Source organism: Mustela lutreola, chromosome 1 (assembly GCF_030435805.1).
Source record: "Mustela lutreola isolate mMusLut2 chromosome 1, mMusLut2.pri, whole genome shotgun sequence".
NCBI classification, from domain to species: domain Eukaryota; kingdom Metazoa; phylum Chordata; class Mammalia; order Carnivora; family Mustelidae; genus Mustela; species Mustela lutreola.
The window spans coordinates 175,870,868-175,886,901 of NC_081290.1; the positions used below are offsets into that span (position 1 = coordinate 175,870,868).

At 49.4% G+C, this 16,034-nt stretch overlaps 1 protein-coding gene across 6 annotated transcripts in view; it reads left to right on the plus strand.

Moving 5' to 3' along the window:
• Positions 1 to 14,279, plus strand: part of YAP1 (Yes1 associated transcriptional regulator) — a 111,197-nt gene extending 96,918 nt beyond the window's left edge. For all 6 annotated transcript variants that reach the window (XM_059179248.1, XM_059179254.1, XM_059179215.1 and 3 more), the window contains 3 exons: positions 5,928 to 6,058; positions 9,512 to 9,624; positions 10,828 to 14,279. In XM_059179248.1, the coding sequence (XP_059035231.1) occupies positions 5,928 to 6,058; positions 9,512 to 9,624; positions 10,828 to 11,066 (483 nt within the window). In that variant the 3' untranslated portion in view covers positions 11,067 to 14,279. The remainder of the gene's footprint in view (positions 1 to 5,927; positions 6,059 to 9,511; positions 9,625 to 10,827) is intronic.
• The last annotated feature ends 1,755 nt before the right edge of the window (positions 14,280 to 16,034 follow it).

A 16,034-nucleotide genomic window follows, 5' to 3' on the forward strand; every position in this document is an offset into this window, starting at 1 on the left:
TAAAACTACTGTATCGCACTAGAGCAGACTTAACTCTGTATAGGTATATATACATATTTACAGGCTTTATTTTTAAGTGCAGCATAAAAGAGAAAGCATTTCTATGGAATATATTTTTAGGTTAAAACGTTCAGATTATGGAACTTGGTTTTATACTTATGCATATTATAATAATTTCTAACGTCACCAGTAGGTCTCTACAGCTCTGAAGCAAATCTTGAGTATTCTTCTAAAATTCTTAATTCTAGGGCGCCTGGGTGGCTCAGTGGGTTAAGCCGCTGCCTTCGGCTCAGGTCATGATCTCAGGGTCCTGGGATCGAGTCCCACATCGGGCTCTCTGCTCGGCAGGGAGCCTGCTTCCTCCTCTCTCTCTCTCTGCCTGCCTCTCTGCCTACTTGTGATCTCTCTCTCTGTCAAATAAATAAATAAAATCTTTAAAAAATAAAATAAAATAAAATTCTTAATTCTATGTAATCCTGTCCACCCTCACATTTCAGTTCTCGTCAAAGGATACAAGGAGTTCACTCCTAACAGTGAAATGTCATCGCATGGCTCCTCCCCTGGAGCTGGACGGTGGCTGGAGGGGCTCCCTCTGACTCCGTGCTCCTTTTCCTGTGGGACCTGATGAGGTGGAACGTGGAGGAAGACACTGCCCTGGTCCCCACCGTCCACACCTGCCTGCCTAGAGCTCTGTCTCCGCGCTGTGTGGTGCGCGCACGTGTGCGGGAAATGCAGGGGTTTGTTTTCCTGTGCAGTTGGAGCCCAGTCCTGAGTCAGAAGGGGAAAGTAAGGCATCAGTGCATAGTTTCCTTCCCGTTTTCGATGGTTGGTTCCAAATACCGACAGAATTTTTCCATCTTCCTTGTTGAACCCAGTGAACTAAATGAACAACAGATGAAAATATTAACATTAAGGATTAATGGCTTGAGGAGGGGCTGTAAGTCAACTTTAATTACAGCAATTTTGTCTTCAAGTACTGAGCTGTGTTAAGGAAGTATCCATTTGGCGATAATATGTGGATAAGTTATTATACCTAGCTGATCAGAAATTACTTAGGGGGTTGTATCAGTCGTGTTCTTTTTGGTGTAACTAGAAGTTTCAAAACTGAGCTGAGTATTCATACCTTGATACGGTTTCTACAGCCTGTGTAGACATGTCATTGGCCTTCTCACGTCCTATTTGTTTGCATGCCAGATTGGTCCCTGTTTGGTTGATCACCCTGACGGCCTCCCACTAGCACCAATAGAGTAAAATGACATTTTCTCCTTGACCCTTTTAGACTCACGTTAGATGAGTCCCTAGATGACTCTTAGTCATGACTCAGACACAGCTTTGATAAGAAGTTTGTCTCCAGGCCTTTGTGGTCCTTGGGCATCTCCAAATTAATGTCTTTTGCAAGTCTGGATAGTGGGTTCTGCACTGCGTGCCGACAGAAATTCACTTGCCAAAGATAGCAACAAGTAAAAATTGGGCAGCTTTGAACAAGCAAAGTGTCAAAATCCAAAGTAGCACCTGACAGTTAGCTTTAACTTTAAAAGGTAATCTCAAAAAAGTGGGAACTTTATCAAGAAGAGAAAAATAAAAATTTATAAAAAACACTAAAAATAATAACCGGCTTATTCGTTATTTTAATAATGACTTATTAGCCAGTGTCCTGTCCTGTGCTTACTCTGCAGAAACAGGTGGGGGCCTTTGATGGGAGTGGGGCACAAACGGGGCTCCTGGACGGTGCCTGCAGACGCTCCCAGAGTTCAGGAGACCTGCAGCCTCTGGTTCATTGGAGCCTGGGCTTCAATCGTTGTCATGTCTGTTCTGTTTACGCCCTCATGTTCTAATGGCAACGTAAATTCTTCGAGCATCGCTCTTCTTTGCTCCCAAACCGTCCAGTCATTCATTTGATGTGCCCTTCAGGGACAGAGAAGAAAGAAATCATTCCAGTATCGTGTGATAAGTGCTAAGCATGTGTCCCATACATGCTCAAGCCTGGTAAAATCCTCACGGAGAGTTACCTGGGGGAGGGAACTGAGTCTGAAATAGGAAGGAAGAAAGATGTGTTCTCGTCAGAAAGTGCGTGTGGAAGGTCCTCCCGCAGGTCCGTGGGGAGGGAGCACGCCCTGTGCTGGAGAACGTGGAAGTGGGGTTGGTCCAGGAGCGGATAGAGAGAAGACGCCTGATGGGAGTCCCCAGAAGCCGCTGCAGAGCCCGTTGGCTTTGGCTGGAGGAGGGGAGAAACCTCTGTTCTCTGAGAAGTTAGAGAGACGGGTATGACTGAAGGTAGCTTTGCAGGGAGAGAGGGGATGGCAGGAGCCAGAAACTAGACTCCTCGCTCGCCTCCGGGTTCTCACTGAAATGGGAGCGAGGTGATGACGGGCTTGAGAGCATGTGCCAGACGAGGGGCGGTAGCCCTGAAGATGAGAAGAAACACTGCCCAGAGGACAGAAAGAAGAAAACCCGAGTGGTACTGAGCACCTTTCGAGGCCAGAGACCACTGATTTGTAATACCAGTGTGGGTGGCTGATTTTTCACCAACGTTTCTTAGCAGTCTCGGTAAGAAATGAAGGGAGCACTTTCCTAACATTGGTTCAAGGTGGAAGTTTGCTCTGTTGAGGTAAAGTTATGTGCGTATTTCAGGATGTGAAAGGTGCTCATGTGCACGTCACATGATCCGCTCAGAGGTCAGGCTCCTAGGGATGGAGGAAGAGACCAGGAACTCGCCCTCCAGAGACGCTCAGCGTTCCTCGTCGTCAGGGAACTAATAACCAGACCTGGAGGAGGCGGCTCCGGTCGTGATCTTGGGGCCCTGGGATCGAGTACCGTGTCGGGCTCCCTGCTCAGCGGGGAGCCTGCTTCTCCTTCTGCCACTGTTGCTCCCCCTGCTTGTGCGCGCGCGCTCTCTCTCTAATATGTAAAATCTTTTTTTTAAGGTTTGTTTTTTTTTTTTAAATTAAAGATTTTATTGATTTGACAGAGATCACAAGCAGGCAGAGAGGCAGATGGGGGTGGGGAGAAGCAGACTCCCTGCTGAGCAGGGAGCCCGATGTGGGGCTCGATCCCAGGACCCTGAGATCACGACCTGAGCTGAAGGCAGAGGCTTTAACTCACTGAGCCACCCAGGCACCCCTGGGGAAAAACCCCACGAGATATTCCCTGACACCTGTCAGAATGGCTAACAACATGACACAGAAACTGGTGTTCGCAGGATGCAGAGGGAGGGGTCCCTCGTGTGCTGTTGCTGGGAGTGCAGAGGCACAGCCCCGTCTGGAGAAGAGTGTGGAGAGTCCTCCATGTTGAATACAGAGCTACCCTGTGACCCTGCAGTTCCACCTCTGGGGAGTTGTTGGAAGAAAACAAAAACCACTAATTCAAAAAGATATGCACATCCCCTCTGTTGGCTGCAGCATTATTTACAGTGACCGAGATGTGGCGGTGACCTCAGTGCCCACTTAGCTGTCGGTCACTTACCAGCCCGTGTCCATCGGTGTGTGAACAGATGAAGCTGTGCCTGGCCGTGTGTGTCTTTCCGTTTGTGACAACGTGGGTGAACCTTCAGGGCCTTATGCTAAGGGAGATAAGTCACAGAAAGACAAGTACCATGTTACATCACTTATAAGTAGCACCTAAAAAACAAAAAACCAAGCCCATCGACAAAGAGGACAGATGGGTGACTAGGGGCATGCGGGAGCGGGATCAGAAGGTTCAGACGACCAAATTACAAAATAAGTAAGTCCTGGTGATGTAACACACAGCATGGTGACTGTAATTAATAATGAACTGTGATTATTAGCTATAGTTAATAATGCATAATAAATGCAAATTTAAAAGTTGTTGAGAGAATAAGTCCTATAAGTCCTCATTCTAAGCAAAACAATTTTGTTTAACTGTGGTGATGGACGGAGGGTCATGGTGGTCACTGCCTGGCATGCGCAGACACCGGTCCTTGTGTTGTCCCGTGGGGACTAACACAGCCGTCTGTGTTGCTCATGCCTCAACGCATTTTACTTAATTTTTTAAAAAAGATTTTATTTATTTGAGAGAGAGCACAAGCAGGGGGCGGGGCACAGAGGGAGGGAGAAGCAGACTCCTCGCTGAGCAGGGAGCCCGATGCGGGGCTCCATCCCAGAACCCTAGGATCCTGACCTAGGGTTCAGGATCGACCTGAGCCGACGGCAGACCTTCACCGACTGAGCTGCCCAGGTGTCCCCTCAATGTTTTTTTAATAGGAAAAAAAAAAAGCCAGTAGACCAGGAGGAGAAAGAAGATAGTACTGAGTCCCTGAGATTAGAGGGCAGCAGAGTGGGACTGTGCTCATGCGGGAACCGGGCAGGAGAGAACAGCGTCCCAGAACGTGGGATGGGCATGTGCGAGGTTCCTGAGGGGGACAGCGTGGAGCCCATGCCAGAGTGTTGCTGGAGCCGCCCGTGTTGCCATGTGCGGACGCAGCACCGTCGGTGGCAGCTGGTCGTGTGGGCTTGGCGCCACGGTGGCCAGAGTGGTGGGCTGTGCATACAGGAGTCTCTGTCCAGACTGAAGCCCCATGGTCTCAACCGGCCAAGTCAGGGGTTCAGGTGGGTGGAGGTGAAGGTCACTAGGACCCAGAAGGTAAAGGAGCTGTCACGTTGAGTGAACCCTTCACCTAGTAATTAACGTGTAGGTCACAATGTCTATTGGCATGTCTGACAGCTACCGCGATACCGAAGTGGTCGTGAACGTAAGTGGTATTTCCAGATACTGCAACTACGACAGGATACGAAAATGCTGACCACGGATGGAAAGTCAGAGGGAGAGCAAATACAGCTGTTGGTCATCTGTATTTGTGTTTGAAGGGAATGCTGAATTTCAGAACAAAGTTACTGAGAACGAAGGTGAATCTTAATCACCCAAGTTCATGGGGCCTCTGCATTTTGTCTCGATCCTCTGATTAAGAAATCCTGCGTAAAGGATGGTGTATTCAGCGGGCATAAACCTGAGTAAAAAACAGGTTTCTGCAGAGGCAGAGCTCCTAGAGTAGGAGGGGTGAGGGCGCAGAGGTGGACTGTCTCCCTCATGGGTGTGCCTCGGGCATGCCTCTGTGAGTAGCCGCCAGTTTCCTGAGCAATAAAAAGCCACGTTTAAGTCAAACCAGAAAAGCCAGGGGAGAGGAAGCCTGTGCTCCTGCAGACGGGAGGTTCATGGGATGGTGAGAGGCCCAGCAGGCGTAGTCCGGGAGCATGCGCAGAGGAGGAGGTGACCGAGGACGGAGTAGCAAGGAAGGGGGTCAGAATGGTTGGAGGGAGGACCCAGCTTCCAGGTCCTGCCCCCCTGGCGGCTGAGGCCAGGGCCGTTGGGACACCTGGTCAGGCAGGCCCTCTGGAAGCACTGGAGCCGTAGTGGGCCCCCGGCTTCACCAGGCAGTCCAAGTGGAGTCCTGCTGAGGGACCTTTAGAGGCTCTGAGCACAGCTGCAGACAGCGGAGGTCACTCGGGACACGCAACAGCCCGTGTACAGCGGTGGGTGTGCTGGTGGCCCCAGTTGGTGTCTGGTATTGGCTCTCCCCCTTGGCTTCAAGTGCATGCGCTGAACACAGGATCAGGTGAGGGTTGGTGAATAGAAATAAAGTGTTAAGAAGCATTCTTTTCTGAAAGACCACACTTGCCATCTTACCCCATGGGATGGGTTTGGGAGGGTCTGCGAGGTAAGAGGAGTATCACCGTGAGGTCAGGTCATGCAGTGTAGGGTTCGTAAGGACGTAAGGATCTGGGATCCCTCCAATGTGTGTGATTGGACGGTAGAAGCAGTGGTCTTTCCGGGCAGGTAGCATGTTAGCTTTGAGCAGGTGCTGGACAGCTGAGCCCCCGCGCCCTTGTACTGCCAGCGGCATTTTGTTTCTGTGCATCGAACAGTGGATTTGTCATCGGTAGGCTGATTGTGTTTGTGTTGGTTTTTCCTAGGAATTAGCTCTTCGTAGCCAGTTACCGACACTGGAGCAGGATGGCGGGACTCCAAACCCGGTGCCTTCCCCTGGGATGTCTCAGGAACTGAGAACAATGACCACCAGTGGCTCGGATCCCTTTCTAAACAGGTGGGTGGGAGCTGCCCCGGCCAGTGTCTGAGAAAGGCCATAGTTGCCCGCGTGCCCGTTCAGTGCTGGGCACACCCAGGGAGTAGCCGTGGGGGCCACGCCCCATGTTGAAAATGACCATCTTGGCAAACGGTGAGTCCCACCAAGCTCTGGGCTTCAGAGTCGGCTCCTGGGGTAGGACGCGTGACATGTTCCCGCTCACGTGTCTGCTTCTGGTGAGTTCACATCACACAGTCCTGAAGGGGTGCGTGCGTGCCTTCTGTGGAAGTTCATCCTCGAGTTCCCTGAGGCCAGCGTCCGGGCACCCCTCCCCTCCCCACCGGGCAGGGGCCCACAGCCTCCCCATGTCAAGGGCTGTTGCTTAAGGCCATGAGATGGAAGGCTGCGCCTCCTTACGAAACACCCCCGCCACTGGCAGGATCTGCTTGCAGATGCCTTTCAGCAAGTTCACACAGACCTCGCGTTTGAGCAGAGTGAGGTCGTGCTGTCCCGTGCAGAGCTGGGCTGGAGGCTGTGGGCTGACGGCCCTTCCCTGGAAAACACTTAAAACTAAGGTTGGACGACGGTTCATCCTTTTAGGTTGTAAAATATTGGTGGAGTTTCAGTCTTTAAAATATGGAGCAAATACTTTCTTGTCTTTGTCCTTTTAGGTTTTTTAAAACCAGTTTTAAGCAGTGCACTTTTAAAAAACATTTAAAGGCACTTTGGTTTAAGAACGTTACTAATGCTACACTTAAATTTCTCACCAAGTGAATTGAAAACTTCATAATTCAGAAAATGAAATTTCTGGGGCGCCTGAGTGGCTCAGTGGGTTAAGCCTCTGCCTTCGGTTCAGGTCACAGTCGCAGGGTCCTGGGATCGAGCCCCACATCGGGCTCTCTGCTCAGCGGGGAGCCTGCTTCCTCCTCTCTCTCTGCCTACTTGTGATCTCTGTCTGTCAAATAAATAATATCTTAAAAAAAAAAAAGAAATTTCTCTTATCCTGCCAAAACATTTAGTACAATAGAATTTCCATCATTTGATCAGTCTTTTCTTTTCTTTTCTTTTCTTTTTTTTTCTTAAGATATTTTTTCATTTGACAGAGATGGAGTGAGCATAGCTGGGGCAGGGGCAGAGGGAGAAGCAGACTTCCCACTGAGCAGGGAGACCCATACAGGGCTCAGTCCCAGGACCCTGGGATCATGACCCAAGCCAAAGGCAGGCATTTAACGACTGAGCCACCCAGATGCCCCCAATCATTTGCTGCGACAGGATTGGGGCTGGTGGCCTCGATTCTTAGGTTTGATTTTGAAGGCCATCTAAAATGTATTTTAAGTTCATATTTGTCCTTTTGACACATACAGTTTAAAGTTCTGCCAGAGTTTGAGTGTATGTGCACAAGGTTATAGTTCTGAAGTCAAACTGAGATTAGTTAGGAAAGGTCAGAGCCACGCAACTTTTTCTTCCCCAACAAGGAGCATTTCAGATAATCTAATTCCAGTGTCCATCCGAGGACCTGTGTGGGTCCAGGGGTAGAATCAGACTGCATAGATAAGTGGGTGGACCCTCTGGTAGTCACGTGTGAAGATTCTTCCTGAGAACGTTTGAGGCACGCTGGGCTGTCGCTGGAGCTTCTGTTTTCTGGCGAAGATCACAGGCTATCAGGTCGTCGGCACTGTTACTCTAAGGGGGGACTTCTGGCCACTGTGTCGTTCCCCCAGTCTGACACCTTCATCTGCTTGAATGTTTGTCAGAAACTCTTGATGAGGGGCGCCTGGCTGGCTCAGTGGGTTATAAGCCTCTGCCTTCGGCTCAGGTCATGGTCTCAGAGCCCTGGGATTGAGCTCCACATCGGGCTCTCTGCTCAGTGGGGAGCTTGCTCCCCACCTCTCTCTGCCTGCCTGTCTGCCTGCTTGTGATCTCTGTCAAATAAATAAATAAACTCTTTCTAAAAAAAAAAAGAAAAAGAAGAAACTCTTGATGGTTTCTCCGTTGCCTGCTACTGAGATCATACACGAACACAGTAGTTACATCCAGAGTTCATACAGAACACACTTGTTACCCCACTTGTCACCAAGCTGGCTTTCAGCCCTGCTGCAGCACCCCCCCCCCCCGTTACCCTGGGAGCCTCATCATCAGGTCCAGTGTCCCCTTGCACCAGCCTCTTCCCAGCTCCCCCCTCGGTTCTCAGAGCACTTTGCTTGCACACCACTTGGGTGTGATTCGTGAATGTATGTGTTAGCCTCTCCTCGACTGTACACGTCTCTCAGAAACCATCAAATACAGGCTTTTGTAGTTGTTGCGTCTGTCCCCAGAGTCTGGGCTGGTTCCAGTCCCGCGTGTCTGTGGGATGAGTAGACAGGGAAGTGGCCCCTGTGCTCATCCCGTGGTGTGGACAGAGCTCCACACCAGGGTCTCCCGTGGCCAGGGCAAGCCCTGCGCTGCGTGGCGGGAGTGGCAACCAGGCCCTGTCCCATCTCAGGGCTCTGACAGGATGAAGACAGACCACATCCTGAGGCCTCCAAAGCAGCACTGTTGTGTCCAAGTGGCCCTAGGGGCACATTCGTGTTTTCCTGGGTCCCTGTGAGGCTTCCAGCTCTTGCCAAATCTGGCAGAAGCCCGAGAGTAGTGTAGGGGTTTCAGTGCAACCGTGAGGGGAGGGAGGACACAGCCACTCCTTCATGTCATTAGGGAAGAAGCTGGGCCATTGAGGTTTCAACTTTCATCACGGGGCTCAATCTCAGGACCCCAGCATCACGACTTGCCGCTTAACTGACTGAGCCACCCAAGCACCCCAGGGGACTTCTTACTCATGGGCAGCGACTCCTCCCTTAGGGCCTGATTCAGAAAGGACTTGTGGTTTGTTTTTTGTTTTTGTTTTTTTAGATTTTATTTATTTATTTGACAGAGATCACAAGTAGGCAGAGAGACAGGCAGAGAAAGAAATGAAGGGAAACAGGTTCCCTGCTGAGCAGAGAGCTCGACACGGGGCTCAATCCCAGGACCCTGAGATCATGACCTGAGCCTAAGGCAGAGGCTTACCCCACTGAGCCACCCAGGTGCCCCTGCGACTTCTGGTTCTTTGATCGGGGTTGATTGTTCCTTGGCTTGAACTCTGTCCGTGCTCCCCCACCCCACCCGCCCCCGGCCTGTGGAGCACCACTGGGAAATCAAGATCCTGAAATGCGTGGGCCGTGTGGCCCCCCCAGCTTCAAATGGCACCACAGAGAGAATGCCCACACGGAGAACTTTCTGTCCACGGGGAAGGCTGCCAGCCTGTCCTTTTTCTTCTCTTGCCACCAGAGCCAGCACCGGGGGAGAGATTGGGGCCCCTTCAGGCTGCCCTCCTCTCCCTGCTGAGGGCCAGGTCTGAGTCCTGGCGAAGGGGATGGGTGCTTGTGGTGTGCACTGAGCTGTCCACTGTGACCTGGGAACCCTAGAAAATGCTGGTCTCTGACGCTCCCTGTTTTGCAGTGGCACCTACCACTCGAGGGAGGAGAGCACAGACAGCGGGCTGAGCATGAGCAGCTACAGTGTGCCTCGGACCCCGGACGACTTCTTGAACAGTGTTGACGAGATGGACACAGGTGGGCAGTGGGGGTCCTCAGCTGGTCTTGGTGGGCCGCCTTCAGTGACACAGCCGTGGTCGCCGTGTTCGGGAGCCAAGCTTGTTGGGAAGAAAACCTGTCACGACTCCGTAAAGTTCATTTTGATTGAGCCTGCTTTGTTTCTATATATGTAGCTTGCAGTGACAGTGTTTTCGCAGATTGTAAACGTGGGCAGCATTGCTCCCTTCGAACAGCACTGACGACGCGACTCTCCGCAGCACTTAGGACCCTGGGCTGGCCTGCAAGGCGGTGGAGGGCCCTCACACATGGTTGTGGTCATGGACCTGTGTGGGTTCGGTGACTGCAGACCTCTCCCCTGAGCTTTCTGGCCCAGTGTGGGTATTGGCTCAGGAGGGCAGGGAACTTGGAGCGGCCTCCTTGTGGCTCACCCGCTGAGCCCTGACTGGCCAGCTCTCTGGCCCGCATCGTCTGCTCGTGCTCCTCTGGCTCAGGGCTTTGCTGCTTGCTCGAGTGCTCAGCGGCCCCTCCTCTTCGCGCCCCTACATCTTCCCTCCCCTGCATGTGCCCCTGCACACCTGGCTCTTCCCCACACGCTGTCTTTGCTCCTGTCCCCCCGTGGCTCTGTTCTCTAAACTGCTGTGGCTCTCACAGGTTTGTCGGTTGAAGCTTGAAAAGGAGTGTGGTACTATCGTGTTCAGAAGCATGTCCCGTCAGGCTCGCGGGGCACTCTGGGAGGAGGGCTAGTGAGTGCGTCTAGTCCCAGACCTCAGGGAGGCTTGTTCTGCGGCTGGGATGCAGCTTTCATCCAGAGTCTTGACGTTAGTGGTCCCCAGGGTGGCGTCAAGGGAAGAGGGTGTGTAGCTCTGCTGATATTCCATCTTAGCACAGGGCGGGGGTGGGGGGTCCGCAGTGGTGCTCTCGGGCAGTGTCCTTGCGGGAAGGAAAGTGTCACGGGACATTCTTTCACGAGCCCCCTTAGTGCCAAGTATCTAGTAATAAGCGCCTTGTGCCGTTGCTTCAGAGTCTGAATAAATGTTGAAGCAAAAGTTACCTTTGGCATATTGTGTCTTCTGCAAATTGTTCAGCCTGAAGTAAACTCTGGGCGTTGGCTCAGGAGGTCATTGGGGAGAGCTTTTCTCTCTGCATTTCCAAATGCTCTCACATTAGAGCTCTGATGGTAGCTTTCGAGGGACCTTATTCTCTTTCCTCTGTTCCCACCAGGCGACACTATCAACCAAAGCACTGTGCCCCCCCAGCAGAGCCGTTTCCCAGACTACCTAGAAGCCCTTCCGGGGACAAACGTGGACCTTGGCACGCTGGAGGGTGACGGGATGAGCATGGAAGGGGAGGAGTTGATGCCCAGCCTGCAGGAGGCCCTGAGCTCTGACATCCTCAGCGACATGGAGTCCGTGCTTGCCGCCACCAAGCTTGATAAGGAGAGCTTTCTCACGTGGTTGTAGAGCCCGCAGGGAGACCGAGTGCCACATCTGTGAAGGACCCAAGGAGAGGTTCCCCCGTGAGCCGGTCGCAGTCTCCGGGCTCACGCCGGAGAAGAGGAATGGACGTCCCGCAGGATTCTCGATCCGTTGTTTCGCTCTTCTTGTCCGTTGCTGCTGTTGATATATTGCTGACCTCTTTCATAGTTGGCTCTAAAGAATCAAAAAACAGTTTTTGGTTTCTTTTGCTATTATAACTACTGTTCGTTTGGGGGGCTGGGGGCAGTGAGCCTGTTGGGATGACGGATGCCATGCCTTGCGCCCAGTTAGGTGTTCGCCCGTCGTGTCGAGCAAACACGCGGACTTGGGAGTCAGATGCGTCACGTCATAGCATTTCATTTGTGCGGGCGGTTGTCTGTCCAGTGGCCTTTGGCCGGTGGGAAAACATGACTTACCCGTCAGTCGAGCCAGAGCGATTCACCAGCGCTCAGTGCTTCGTGCTGATTCGATGAGCTCGCTGGAACCACGGCTGGAGACCGCTTCACTTTCAGTGTTTTTCCCTCCTCGTGCTATCATTAGTCACGTAGTGACCTTGATTTTATTTTAGGAGCTTATAAGGCATAAGACAGTTTCCGTAGAAATGTATTAATTATTGCCACATACTCTAGTATAGGTTGTGCTGGGTTTTATTCTGGGTTTGTTGTTTTGATTGGTTGGGCTGTGTCTTTTCTGTTTTTTGTTTTAGTTTTTGTTTTTTTTCCAGAATCTAGACAAATTATCATAGTAGCAACTCTGTAGTTGTAGCTGGGGGGCAACTATTAAAATCTACATTTCCTGATTTTTTACCATCTTATTTAAATCTTGATTAATCCGCTCTATATATACCCACACACACACTTATAATGTTTATGATAGTGTGATAGAAGAATGTATCTTTTTTTTTTTTTTTTAAGGTTTCCCTACTTTCCAGGTTATTTTAACACAGTAGTTTTCAATGTGTGTGTTTAGAATATGTGAGTAGTGGTCGTACCGCACGGGTGGTTAAATCTTTCGGGGCAGTGTGCGGACATTAGAGGTAGTTTAGTGTTCTAGAAAGGGCTGTCGTCACAGAGAGCGTCTAGAGGACCGTGTGCTTACTGGGCACACGGTGTTGTCCAATGAATTTGAAAGAAGCAAACAAGATAAGGCTGTATTTTCCCCTTGACACTCCCTTGGACTAATTTTGAGCCTCGATGGGAAATCACTCTGTAAGTTCATAATGTACACGACAGAGGTAAGCTTTACATGTGCTTTACCTTTCTTTAGCTCTGGAAATTGACCTTTGCCCTAGTTTTGGAAGTCCGATCTAGTCTCTCAGTTCTTGCTTGTAACAAACATATTGAGGACTGTGTTGAGATACTACAAGATTGCTCTTACTTAAAACAGATGTGCTCCTACTTGTACATGGTGAGAATTGACCCTGGACGGCATATAGGATCCTGCCAAGGCGGTGAGTTAGCTGGTGAGGTGATCAGATTAATAAATGTATATCGGTAGTTGAATTTAGCACAGAAATAGAGATAATCATGATTATACTTTTATTTTTACAGGAAGAGATATAACTAGAGTATGTCTACAGGAAGAATAATAATGGTTTCCAAAGAGTATTTTTTAAAGGAACAAAATGAGCAGGAATCAGCTCTTCAGTATAAGCTATGAAGGGACTAGTCGGCCGTGAGTCATAGTGGTACCAGCGAGTGCCTCTGGGATTGAGGGTCTTTCAGTATTTCTGGAATAAGCCCTTATTTTCAAGGGTTTATAACTGACATAAGAAGATCTTTTTTCTTGGCTAAAACTGCTATGAAAAACCTCAGCTTGGACAGATTTTTTTTTTTTTTTTTTTAATTACAAAAATCTTGGGCCTTCGGTGGAGAGGACTACAATAGTTGGGAATGAGAAGTTTTATCTTAAGTACTTTCAGTGCTCAAAAATTAAATGACTGTGTTGTATATAATGACTCATAGGTCGATCATTCGTTACTATTGACTCTAAGACTTCTTGTTAGGAAGCAGCAGAAAGAGTAAATCTTGAATTAACTCTGAGGGGAAATGGCCACTGTGGAGATTCCTTGACTTTTTTTTTTTTAAGAGCAATAATGAAATTGTACCCAGAATGCATGAGTGAGTGTAGGGACCGTCCAGTGGGTGTTGGTTTCCTCGTGCAGAGGTGGGAGCTGCGTGGAGGGGGTGCCTGCGTGGCCAGGAAGACTCCGGGGACCCAGGGTTCTTCCTGTCCCCAAGACTCTGGCTTGCCCAGTCACCCCACAGTGTCCCTGAGGTGCTGGGGACCCCGACCGCACCCTCCATTCACCTGAAGGACACGTAGCAGTCCTTCCTTCTTTCTGATTTGAATCACAGCCTGGATGTGGTCTGTCTTGTTCTGTGTCCTTGTTCCTAATGTTAACGTGTGTAACTGCTTCTTGGTTATACTGGGTAGCGTCGGGTAAGATTTTAACTGGGTATTCTTGAATTGCTTTTACAATAAACCAGTTTTATAACCTTTCAGTTTATCAACTTTTTACATCTTGTGTTCTTTTCAGTTAGGGCTTCTTAGGTGTACTGACATTGGAGCGCACTGATCGGGAGTTTCAGATTCTCCAAAGCACTGCCTGCAGTCATAGCTGTTTCTAAATACAGTGCCTTTTTTAGAAAAGGAAGAAAGAACAGTAAGGAACTGACTTTTATTTTTATATACAGACATTATTGTCGTTTTACGTATTCACAGTAAATAGATGCATTCTGAGGGAAACTGGCAGAAACATTAAAAAATAACCCTAATTAATGCTAGCTCATAATTCATACCAATCAGTGCTGAAACCCATGGTGCAAAAGTGGGAGGTGGTACCCAGTGGTTGACAGCTTCATAGGTTTTGGATATCTAAGACAGGAGTGCTCAGATGAATTTTATTGTTGGCAAGCATATTTTTATAAGAATTGTTGGGTGTGCCTATTTTAACAGTTGTTTTCTGTATCATGAAAAGTATTCTCCACAATTTAAATGTTTTATATTAGAGAACTCTTTAATGCACACTTGTCAAATATATATATATAGTACCCATATCACCTTTTTATTTTTTGTTTTAGATGTAAGAGCATGCTCGTATGTTAGGTACTTACATAAATTGTTACATTATTTTTTCTTATGTAATACCTTTTTGTTTGTTTATGTGGCTCAAATATATTCTTTCTTTAAACTCTTCTTTGTTGTTTTTAACGACTAATATGTTTAAAACTTTTTGGCTTCTTCATGGTCTTCCAGTGGAACAAGTACGTAATGAGAAGGAAGCGAAGGGTAGGTGTGGCCATAACCGCAGGTGTGAGGGGAAGGCCGGTCTGGCACTGGGGACTTCAGAAGTACGGAGGTCCTTCTTCGAACCTGATGTTCCGTGTCCCCCCAACCCCCTGGGCAGACCGTCCACGCTGACGGTGGTGTGTGATGGTGTGTCTGCAGAAGACAGGTCACCCGTGGAGAAACTGAGAGGACTTCCCCATCTTTCAGAGCAGCCTGCGGTTCCATCTCTCCAGAGCGCTTTCTCATGGTCCCCAAAATAGAGCACTTAGATTGGTGAAAATAGTAACAGATTTAGGTGGTGGGTCCTGAACTCCGAGTAAGTAGTAGATTTGATTGTCTTTGCTTGTACAGTTCCTCTAATCCCTGATGCACATCAGCTTCGTCGAGGGAGATCTGAACATCCTGTCTCGTTACGTTTACCATCCTCACAGTAGAGGAACATCTGTCTTGCAGCCTTGTCTGAACCACAGTGGAGCCCCTGGGCTCAGGACCACAGCCTATATCCACAGGCAGTCAGCTTCCCTCCTCCTGACCCCGGGGTCAGACCTCTACACCCTGCACATAACTGGTGTGGCCAGTGTGGGTCTGCAGAGTCCGCATGAAGGCAATCAGTTTGGACGTGGGGCACGCACCCCCTTGAGAGAGCGAGGTTGCACGTTCTGAATGTTTGGCAAGTGTTAGTCGTCTTACTGTTTGTTTGTTTTTTTTTTTTGTTTTAAAGACCCAAACTATAGTAGAGTAGCTCCGTAAGTGAATAAAGGAATTGCTCAGCTGGGGTAAATAGAAAAATGGCTTTCCAGAGACAAGCACAGTAACTAGTGAAGCCTCAGGGTGACTGGGAGAGCGGGCAGTAGACCGTGAGTTCCGCCTCCCGCCCCCCTGCCCTCCCCTCGCCGGCACTGCAAAACAAGAGCCTCCCGGCCCCCCAACCCCACCCCACCCCACCCTGTCGCTTTGGCTTGGGTTGTGTGCACACAACCAGCTGCCCTGGTTCTGGCAGCTACAGATTGCATTAGTGTTATGTGCGCTTCTGGTGAGGCTCTGGCTTGACTTCTGGGTAAACGTGTGTGCCACGGGGCTCCAGCCTCAGCTCTGGCAGGACACCTGCTGCGTGGTCCCTGTCCCAGTTCAGGCTGTTGGCATGGAGTTGCTCTGTGTCACTAATCACAAGAAACTTGACGAACCGTCTTCTTTGATGAAAAGTCTGATTGCTGACTTAGAAACCAATCCCATGACATCTGGTGCTGTAGTTTTTCCAAATCACACATGGAATGATTTTGCTGTATTATCTGAATATTAAAAAGCCTCTGTCTAAAACTGGTAAGTTCTAAGTGTAAGCTTAGCCTTGAGCTGGCAGGTTTCATCCTGTCACTAGAGAAACAGGTGCCAGATTGAGGCGTCAGCAAAAGTAACCTGGGATTGGGAAGATACATATTTTAACAGAAAACGAACTTCGGATCCAGGAGACCTAACATCCAAGCTACTAGGACCCTGTCAGAAGTGTAAAGAACAGCAACGAGAAAACCAAAAGAAAAAAAAAAGAAAGAAATCGGTATCTGTGCAACTCTAAGCAGTATTTAGAGCTACCTGAGCAAAGAGCCAACTTTGCAAAATTCCTAAACAGCTAATCTGGTGCTTGGGATGGTTTTGCCATAAAGGGGG